Raw genomic sequence first — 10,944 nt, forward strand, 5'->3', positions numbered from 1 at the left:
ATGGAGAGCCCTTTTCATTCTCTCTGGTGTCTTTAATGGCTGCTCTTGTGCGACATTTCACCATCGCACAGAGAAAAAGACACAGGGACTAGTGAGGCCTGACACTGTTTAAATCAGAGAATGAAAGGAAAGAAGAAGGGGGGCGATTAGGAAGGAAAGAGCAAGACCGCAAAATGACACGAGAAAGACGAGGAATGAAGTTATCTGATACTGAAAATAGAACATGATATGAAGGAGAGAGAAAGGACAGTGAAAGCAATGACAAGAGAGGTAAAGGTTGAGGGGACAAACAAAAAAGCTATCACCTCTCTGAATGCTCTCATCCTCTGTTCATTTGTGGGATGAAGGCCAAGCCACTGTTGTATCTTCAAGCATGGAAACAGAGCCGCAGACTATTACTGCGTGCCAGAAACCTCTATTATGTACTAGAAAACAATCTCAGCAGACAGGGAATGTTCAGAGGTGTGCTGGTAGTGAGAGCTGTATCTGACTTTTGATGCAGAATTTGTACGCACAAAACATAAAAAAAAAAACATCGTTTCATGAAAAACAACATGTGTCCACGCACTCATTTATGCAAAAGCACACACAGACTAACCTTTAGGAGGCAGGCGTTAGTCACCACCTGCTTGGGATCTACCACGTCTACCAGAGGCTCTTTGATGGCCACATTGCGAATGCAGCTCATGTCGAAGCCGTACACGTTTTCCCACCCTGTGCACACAAAAAAACCACAAAGAACAGCTAACAATGTGAACACGCACGCACGCAGTATGTGGTTTCCCTGACTTTTTTTTTCTTCCATTTTAATGCACTTGCAAAGCTCTGCTCTCGTTCTTCCTGCCAAGCTGTCAGCACAAAAAAAAAAGGTAGCAGAGAAAATAAAACAGGGCGCTCGCTTAACCTTGCCAGGAAGAACAGTCCCGTGCTCACGCTATCTTTCTGTCTATCCGGGCCCTATCTGGAAAAAGACAAGCCCTCCCGAAAATAAACTCCAGCCTCCTCCTCCTCCACCTCCTCCGCCATGTCTGGCAGCCGTTTTTAGTACAATTTGGGCAGAAACGCACCAAACAACCCTTCCCTCCCCCATTCCCTCTGTCCCTTCCACTCCACCTTGCCTTGTCAGGGGTCCAAACTCTAAGTCTGTATGATGGGAAGGTGGAATGTGCCACCAACGCAGAGAAACTAAAAATAAGAGTGTGAGGGTTTGGGTAGACGGAATTCTTCTGGGATTTGTGAGAAAGAATGTACCTCTGTGTGTATGTTCAGCTGTAATAAAGCAAAGGAGACCACCTGTGAAGTAAAAGGAAACTCAACAGGAGTTATCGACCCAGATTTGATGCCGATGCATGTACAAGTCTGAATGGCACCTTTAATATTGGTGCTTTGATCTGGATCTCAAAGTCAGTGCTCCAACTGTGATCGCTATTCGAACACATGGAGCGAGTTTAGAGAAGTGAATATCCTGCAGGACAAAGGAACCATAGTGGTTTAAAATACTTTTGGTATTACTTTCTATTAAGGCTTTACTATGGTGGAACAAATGGCACTATTATTAGAAAAAATGCTTTTTTATTAATCAGTAACAATTGATTCATAGATAGGATTTGGGTTGCCAGTTTGTGTAAAAAATAATTGTGTCTGTATATTCTGGTATATTTGGCTAATACTAACTTAGCTAAATTTTTAAGGGTTGCAGGCCAATGTCCACTTAGCAACACATCTTTAGCATTTACAAATCCAAACTTTATGGGTTGTTGTAGTGAAGAACCTCTTACTTACTGTTAGTGAGTTACTTAGATAAATATCCCATGAAAGTTTTATTTACTAATGTCTTAGTCTACACTTATTTATGAGCTAGTAATGACTTATTTCTGGTCATAAAAACATTAAAGCTGCTCTTATAAATGTTTTTATTCGGAATATATGTGAGTATTCGACTAATTAATCAAAACCAGACAAGCTAATCTAAAACGTTGCGTAGCCGCTGGCGAGTTTGGACATTAGCCGTGGTAGCTGCTGCTAATTTCTGCTAACTGGCCGGGAAATTTGTCACCAGGAATATCTGTTTTTATTTTAATAATGGCTTTATAGTGTAAAAATGGGTGGCTCATTGTGAAGAAGTTCCAATATTCCGCACTTTCTTTTAGGCGTTTTAGCTTATTGTTTCTGTTTACGGCCCAGACTCAGCTTGCTTTTTTTTTTAAAACTAAAATAAGCCCAACTATTTAGCTGCTCAGCATTAAACAAATAGCAACTAGCTAGTAAGCACAGTGGAGAAAATAGCAGCCTGATATTTACCTCAGGAGTTGGTGGAGACCAAAACTGAGTCAGAGAAATACTATATTTCACAATAAAGGCCAATTTATTCTGTTCATGTTCAAATATTCATAAGACATAAATGTTGTCATCTACCCAAGTCTGTGAGAGTCCACATGGATGTCTTTGGAGGGCTGTAGAGCCCCAAAATTGTCACTGTGCAGGTTGTATGCACTGCAAGTGGGCTACCTGTACTGGTGAACACAGTTCTGGAAGAATAATGAATGTCAAAAGTGAATTTATGTTTTCAACACTTGCATGTCAGCATGCATCCATGGATGTTCATGCACAGCCCAGAATTTTACCAACTTCTGGCATGTTGCCTTCACATGTGCCAAGAAAGTGAGAGTTTTTTTTGAGAGTCTGTTCTAAGAAATTCTCAGTCATCCACGCCTTTACAATTCATGACTTGTAATTGAAATAGTCGCAACCAAACTTAGGAGGTGGTTTGATATGTACATGCTGTGCTCGAACACAGTGGGAAATTCGAAATTCTCCAGAAGTCCTGTGCTATTGTCCGCCCACTGTGCTCAGCAGGAGTAATCCCACTGACACGGTGCTACAGCCCAATCTGTAGCTAGTTGCTACGGCCCATAAAAAGTGCACAGACAATCTTTCAAACCCATCCATGTGACTTCTTTGTGTTTTTATGTTTTAGATATGAAAGGCAACGAGACCGTCTTCAGAACAACGTGTACCCTTTTTTTTTTAGTATGAACAGAACCACGTGTGCATCTCTTTTTAAAGTCTGCATTGGCCAGCACATGGGGATGGAGAAAACAAGAACTGGATTGTGAATTAGACAAAGTGTAGAAGTACTAATTAGTTACATTTTGTGAAATTTTCCAAACTAACTAACATTGATTTCCCTTCATTTACACAATGGGCATTATTTAAGCACAGCTGACGGGAAGACAGAGAGACGGAGACAAAAGAAAGCAATGACTTGGCAAGAACATAAAAGTGAATGGCAACAAATCTGGCAAAATTACTCACAATGAATCTTAAAGTCCTTGTACTGCCTGTCTTCGATGGCTACCACGTAGAGAGCTGCTCTGTCAGGGAACATCAGGCCTCCAGGTTTCTGAATACAAGACAAACTTCAGGTATCCAATTCACACACACAGAGGCCATCCATCATCTTTATTGTTCAGACACCTGGCATGTAATATAAGACTGCATGTGCCGAGTATAAAGCCTGCCAGCAGCTAGTGAGGGCAGAAACCGGATCATTTACGTCTGACCTCAGCATCTGGGCAGCAGACACATGCACGCAAGCTTCCAGTAAGCCGTCTCCTTCATCACTGTCTGGTCTGTTTGTGTCAAAAGCCAAATTTGTCCAGTCACACACAGACGTTAAGCCTAGACTAACACCCCAAGCCTCCAGCAACACCATCATACCAGCCACTTGTCCCTGGCGAAGATGACCGTGTTGAGCATGGACTCGTAGAAGAGGCAGTAACCCATCCACTCCGAGATGATAATGTCCACCTTATCCACGGGCAGCTCCACCTCCTCCACCTTACCCTTGAAGATGGTAATGACTGCAAGCCACAAAACAGCAGGCAACAAATTACTTCACAGCTTCTTCATCACATTAATGCAAATCGGACAACGATTCCATTCTCACATGACATCGTGCTTTTCTGCCTTGGGATTGCTGCAAATTAGTGCGGCTTAATTATGGTTCTCATCTTTGCCTCGATGTTTTATGCATGCGTTTTTGTTCGCCTTGTTTTTCATTCTGACCTCTTTGACCCATGATATGGAGATACGAGGAGATGGATTTGAAAAAACGAAGACACATACCAAGCACTATCTAGGTGGAACAATTGCATGGCAGCAGGGATTTCAGTGTGATGAGGTTGGCTAATTGCATGATAATACTCTGAAATGAATTGTGTTTTATCTGTAATTTGGTAGAATAAATGGAGCTACTTTATATTCTTTAAAAGAAAATCTGTGGAAGCCAATGGTAAACTAGTTTGTTTTAGGTTCTACATGTTTCTGCATTGTCCTGACTATGAGTTAGACACATCTCTTACTTTAAGCTCAATCATGTCGCGGGAAATCTAATTAAAATGCATTGTTATGGGTCAGTGTTATGGGTCAGTCAGTTGATTCCTATACCTAATTTGCCTGTACATTATACATTTAGAATTAGTGCTTGGGCCATAGTGAAATCATTAGCTAAAAGCCCCAAATATCTGCAAAAGATGACATTAAAACCAGTCAAACGCACAGGTTCTGAAGCCCTCAATCTGCTGCTAGCCGATCATCTGTGAAGCTTAAGGGGGCATTTTGCAATTGGTAATCAACCCCAGTGAGAGAATTCTGATTGATGGCAAAGATTATGGTTATTTGGCATCACAGACGAGCTGCCAGTTAAACCATCAGAACTGTGACTGATGTTGTCAAGTGTGACGGCAACGAAGGGAATATGCTGATTTGTCACACTTGCTTCTAATCCACATGCCTTTGCACTGTTGTGCATTCAGACAGATGAATATACAGTTCTTACCATTGTGTAGGTGGTTCGACTTGATAATCTTCTCCGAGTATTCAGATATACTCGAGCATTCAATCTGCAGGTAGAAGGACAAAAGTACGCATCACTGAGCTCGAAACTGCAAAATGTTTGGTGCAGTAATGACCTTATGTATCAAAGATATTAAAATCCTTGTTGGAGGAAATCAACAGTAGAAACAACCAGCAAGGGTTTTCTCTCCCTGTATACAGCAGGTTCACCTCTGGGGTAAAATTGAAAGGACAAATTTAATCAAACCCTGCTAATCCATCTAAACTCTAATGCCCCTGGTTGCTCACCTCAGACCTGGTGCTGCATGAAATTTAATGCATCATGTTAATCTCCCATCCATAAATGTAAGACAGTATATGAATCATACATAAGTGCAGAAGAGTCTCCCGGTAATGTATAACCTCTGACTTGCAGCTCGGCCTCTGTGCGCAAGACCGTCTGAGAAAGATTCCAGTTTCTGTACGAGACTGGCCCTTATGAGGAATTTTAAAAAGGCAAAAATTTGCGCCTGCATGTAGAGTATGAAAGGCTACGAATGAGAGATAATGAGACCGCGGAGCCAGACATGATATCAGTTTGAATACCAAATAGGTGTTTAGCTTTTTGCTCTCGTCACGATTTCAACAAAAGGAACGAGCATTAGAGTACGGTCAAGTATTTGTTCGCGACCCGAGGGTGCATGTATCAGTCTCACCCCGTACACGTGTTTGGCACCGGCATTGGCAGCGAACATAGACAGGATCCCTGTGCCGCTGCCAACATCCAGGACGATTTTATCCTTGAACACATGCTTGTTGTGGTACATGGCGTTCCTGTAGGTCAGCGTCCGCACCTCATCTTTCAGCATCTCCTGCATTAGAGAAAACAAGTGCACAGCTTGGATACATATTGATTTTGACACAAATATGAATGAGTATATTTTCTATACCAAGCTACAGAATAGCGTGATTCATAGAAATGCTCAAAGGAACACATAATAGACATAAAGTTGCATAATGGAGATGCAGGTGTGTAGACATTATGCTATGAATTCATCTTTTCTTCATGTGTAATGAGGTAGTAAAGGCTGTATTTAGGCCAGTGACAGTGGTGGAGCTTCTTGAAATAGGCAGGAGTACAACACAAAGCCTTTGGGGACTTCTTCATATCATCTCCCTGAGCCCATTCACATATCCTACTTTCCATCTTTTTTCGCGTTGCACTCCTTTAATCAGGACACTCTCTTTGTCTTGCAAGCAGACAAAAAGCTGACCCACATGCTAAATATGGACACCTCCTAAAAGGTCTATATGTCCCTAAACTTATTCCACCACCTTCCCTTCACAGATCAAGGTCATTAGTTAGGCTATAGCATCAGCACTTCACTAGATGGTGGGAAAAGAAGGATAGTTTTCACTTTAGAGTGCTGAATACGGACTCTTGCATCTGGGATCTTTCATGCTGGTTGGTGATGGAAAAGTCTCATCTTTGGTCAGCTGAGTCACTTTCCACCAGAACAGCAACTCTACTTCCCCTCACTTTTAAATCAAAATTTCGGTTATTTGCAGGTAGACAATTGCTTCTTGCTTGTGTTTGGTTTCACGCTTCAATCTTCTGTTCAAAATGATGTTTTGGAAAACGTGCGGGGCTCTACTTGTAATTGTACTTTTGTTTGTTTGAATCTTGGCTTGGTTTTAGCAGTTTGCTTTTGCACTGTAATCTTAAAATTGATTTTCAGATCCTACAAACCGAGGATTTAAAATTACTGTATATTCTTGTGGCTACGTTACAGAAGACGTATCTGTGTCACAAAGATGTGGATCAACAAAATCAAATTCTATCTGTCCATGAAAATTGTGTGTTAAATTAGCTCGGATTTTTTTTTTTTTTTTGACATATTCTGCTGCCAGAAAGTCAGACTAACAGAGTTGGAACTCCTTGTGCAAAATCAACAGGAGGCATCTGGTGTCATTCTTTTACTCTACTGATTCCAAGCTGCCTTTCCTGCTCTGCGCACCTCGTGGATGCCAAAGTGGGCATAAGAGTCGAAGTAGTAGTCCCGGGATGTCATTTCCTCCGGGCTGATGAACTTGGCGATCTTGCCTCGACCGGGACAGGTGGCCAGGGCTGCTACATGAGGCGTATGGGGGACGCAGGGCACATGGTGGGTGGTAGGCACTGGTTTAGGCAGTGGGGAGGGCTGAGCAGACTGGGAGAGGGGGGACATGACAGGCTGCTGCCGCTGTAGAGGAGGAAGAGGAAAGAAACACGGAGAGTTTGTATTACAATACATATAATAATGACACCAAAAGCAAGCAGTGAATTAGTTGGGACTGTATGCCATAGAAGACAATTGTCCTTTTAAAGGCTACATATAGTCAATTTTCATTTCAGGTCTTTTCTTGTGTGATGGCGGCCTTGCTAATCTGTACATAGCAGTGAAATGATTTTACGACACTGAGGAAGAAGGGGTTGTGAAATAAGCTGATGTAATATTTTCATGGCACAAAACAAGTCTCAGTGTTTTTATAAGAATATACATATACAAACAGTTTTTCATTTTACCTTGGGAGTCATATGAACTGCCAGCCAATAGTTTGAACAACAACAAAAAAAACAGATACTTTATATGTAATGTGTGAAAGTGACTTCTGAGGGAAGATATCCCTGTTCCGTACTGTAGCACAGGTTTCTAAAAAGTGAAGTGTGCCACTATCTAATACAGTAACAGCTATTAAGCAATAAAATCATATTTTCTTTCCAAAAGTCTAACAAGCTGACTTTATGTTAAATCTAATAATGTTATGCTGTATTAGCTCTTAGCCACCCTTTCTTTGATTAATGCTTTGCACACTCTTGGCATTCAGTCCATGAGCTTCAGGAGGTAGTCACCTTCCCAGAGATGCTGAGCACCTGTTGGCTCTTTTTGCCTTCACTCTGTGGTCCATCTCATCCCAAACCATCTGGATTGGGTTTAGGTCAGGTGACTGTGGAGGCCAGGTCATCTGACGCAGCACTCCATCACTCTCTTTCTTGGTCAAACAGACCTTACATGGCCTGCAGGTGTGTTTGGGGTCATTGTCCTGTTGGAAAATATATGATGGTCCGACTAAACGCAAACCGGAGGATTTGCTCTGGTTCAGTGTTCCTTCCATTTGGAACAAATCTCCAACAGTGTCACTAGCAAAGCACCCCCACATCATCACACCTCCTCCTCCATGTTTCACGGTGGGAACCATGCATGTAGAGACCATCCGTTCACGTTTTCTGCGAACAAAGACACGGCGGGTGGAACAAAAGATCTCAGATCTGGACTCATCAGACCAAAGCACAGATTTCCACTTGTCTAATGTCCATTCCTTGTGTTTCTTGGCCCAAACAAATCTCTTCTGCTTGTTCCTTACAAGTCGTTAGCCTAATAGCATAGTTGCCTAAGTCATGAAGGCCAAAAAAATGACTTAGGCAATTATGCTATTAGGCTAACGAAGTGGTTTCTTAGCAGCTATTTGACCATAAAGGCCTGATTGGTTCAGTCTCTTCTAAACAGTTGATGTAGAGATGTGTCTGCTACTAGAACTCTGTGTGCATTTATCTGGGCACTAAACTCAGGGGCTGTTAACTTGCCATTACTGAGACTGGTGACTCGAATGAACTTATCCTCACCAGCAAAGGTGACTCTTGATCTTCCTGTCCTGGGGTGGTCCTCATGTGAACCAGTTTCGTTGTAGCACTTTCTGTGACTGCACTGTGACTGCAAAGTTTTTGCAACTTTCCGGATTGACTGACCATCATTTCTTAAAGTAATGATGGACTGTGGTTTCTCTTTACTCAGCTGATTGGTTCTTGCCATAACATGGATTCCAACAGATGTCAAATAGGGCTCTCAACTGTGTACCAACGTGACTTCTGCACAACACAATTGATGGTCCCAACTCCATTAAAAAGGTGAGAAATTCCACAAATGAACCTTGACAATGAATGCCTGTGAAGTGAAAACCTTTTCAGGTGACTACCTCATGATGCTCATGGAGAGAATGCTAGGAGTGTGCAAAGCAGTAATCAAAGCAAAGGGTGGCTACTTTGAAGAATCTAAAATATACACACCTTCTCGTTTCATGTTTTTTCTTTGTTTTCATGACTATTTACATTGTAGATTCTCACTGAAGGCATCAGAACTATGAATGAGAAGGTGTGTCCAAACATTTGACTGGTAGTGTATATGAAGAGTTTATTTGCAAAAAACAGACAAATCCGTTTTGATAAATTTTCAGAAAACTTTTTTTTATTGTTTACTTCAGATAATATCAATCAAACTGAAGTTGAGTGGATTTGACTCAGTAGAAAAATACATGAAAAAACTGAGAAAAATAAATTATTATTGTTATTATTATTATTATCTCAAGTAAACAATAAAAATATAAGTTTTCTGAAAATTTATAAAACAGAGTTATCTGTTTTTGCAAATAAACTCTTCATATGTACACACACACGTGCGCGCAGACACACACACACACACACACACAAATTGGTTGGAATGTCTCGATTTATTTCCTATTTTTTTCCAGTTCAGACAGCATTTAATTACCAAAGACCTGTAACTATACACAAAACCCACCAGACTGGGATTTAAATGAGAGGAGATATTGTAAGAAAAAGAAAATAGAAAAACTAAATCATTATTGTAAATGTGATACATAATTAAAAGTGGGCATTGCTCATCAACGGGGGTGTCTTACACCAGTTTGTCCTGCAGGACTCCACGGGTCGTTTTGAATGAGTGGACGTGCCTCCACGCTAACATAGGGCTTAAAGAGAAAGGATTAAACGCAAATCCAATAATAGCAGTAAAAAATCCGCCAAAATCACATAACCTTCGTCATACAACAGACATAAGATTTGCTATAGGGATGATACAGTCAGGGAAGAGCCGGCTTACGATGGAAAAGCTGCAGGTTCCGTTTCAGCACCAAGGACAGTGGACATGAACAGCAGATCATTCATCCTTCATGCAAACCTTTCCTGCACATTATCGCTATTATTGCAATTACGCGAGTCTACATATATGAGCTGTAACATCTGCAGGACGCCAAGAAATACACTTCCCTCTGCTCTGCACGCCATCAGTGCTGATTCTCAAGGTGGCTGCAGTAACCGTAAAGACAAATAAATATATGCATGATATGCAAGTCAAATGGGTTGTCAGCATCTAAATATTGACACCCAGAGAGCTGTAATCCTGCTATAACCGGGTGCAGGACACCACAAGGTCCCTACCTCCGAGCTGTCCGCCTCCGCCATCTTCCGCCGTAGCAGCAAACAACGCGACGAATGCCTCAGTCCCATGAGAGCCGACGAGATTTACGCTACAACTCTTTTAAGTGTTCCGAGGCTCTGAAATCCTCACAGAAACGTGTGAAAACGACTCTAAGCCACAGAATGCATGGCTGGAACACATATGAAGGTGAAAGTCATAATGGGAACCACGGATCACTGTTTCACGCCAAATTCGGCTATTCCTCCAGAAAAGTTGTGAGATGGATTTGCGCGAGGTGAAACGTTCGGTTATCCATGCTGTCAGTGTGATACAGGTTGTTGGAGTGGGAGGACTCAGGGTGGCAGAGCCGGCTTATTGGCTGGGGGGGACCGTGTTGCCACTGGAAGGTTGCAAGTTCGACGCCAGCAGGAGTCTGTCTGTCCATTAACGCCGCTTTTACGCGCCGGTTTGGGTGAAGCTGCTCGCTCTTTCTACATCTCTGGATACCCAAGAAGATACAAAGTCACCCACGATCCAAATAAATGAGGCACCCAGTTGCGCACTAGCAACAAAACTCCACTTCTTCTCTCCCACTTCAGCGCTTGGAGCAGTGGGACTCCGAAAGACGCACGGTTGCCATCCTCTTGCGCGCCGTGGAAACTCCGTTCAGCGTAATCGCAGTGGGTTCTCCGGAGAGAAAGTTAAAGGGGGGTTCAAACTGGGAGTGCGCAAGAGCCTGCCGTTACTCACGAGCCAATCGGATGACATGAAACGAGTGGTGATAAAAATACAACAGTCACAAAAAAGGAATACATGTCTGCTACCCAAAGACAGATGCCATTCTCACACCAGA

At 42.2% G+C, this 10,944-nt stretch overlaps 1 protein-coding gene across 1 annotated transcript in view; it reads right to left on the reverse strand.

The window, feature by feature from the left end:
* Positions 1-10,944, reverse strand: part of prmt8b (protein arginine methyltransferase 8b) — a 16,744-nt gene extending 5,800 nt beyond the window's left edge. The window contains exons 1-7 of the mRNA XM_022202554.2: positions 10,112-10,944; positions 6,855-7,079; positions 5,553-5,708; positions 4,841-4,904; positions 3,721-3,863; positions 3,316-3,403; positions 599-714 (exon numbers count right to left, since the gene is read on the reverse strand). Coding sequence (XP_022058246.1) covers positions 599-714; positions 3,316-3,403; positions 3,721-3,863; positions 4,841-4,904; positions 5,553-5,708; positions 6,855-7,079; positions 10,112-10,180 — 861 coding nt within the window. The 5' untranslated portion in view covers positions 10,181-10,944. The remainder of the gene's footprint in view (positions 1-598; positions 715-3,315; positions 3,404-3,720; positions 3,864-4,840; positions 4,905-5,552; positions 5,709-6,854; positions 7,080-10,111) is intronic.

The sequence above is a fragment of the Acanthochromis polyacanthus genome, chromosome 1, assembly GCF_021347895.1.
Source record: "Acanthochromis polyacanthus isolate Apoly-LR-REF ecotype Palm Island chromosome 1, KAUST_Apoly_ChrSc, whole genome shotgun sequence".
Taxonomy (NCBI): domain Eukaryota; kingdom Metazoa; phylum Chordata; class Actinopteri; family Pomacentridae; genus Acanthochromis; species Acanthochromis polyacanthus.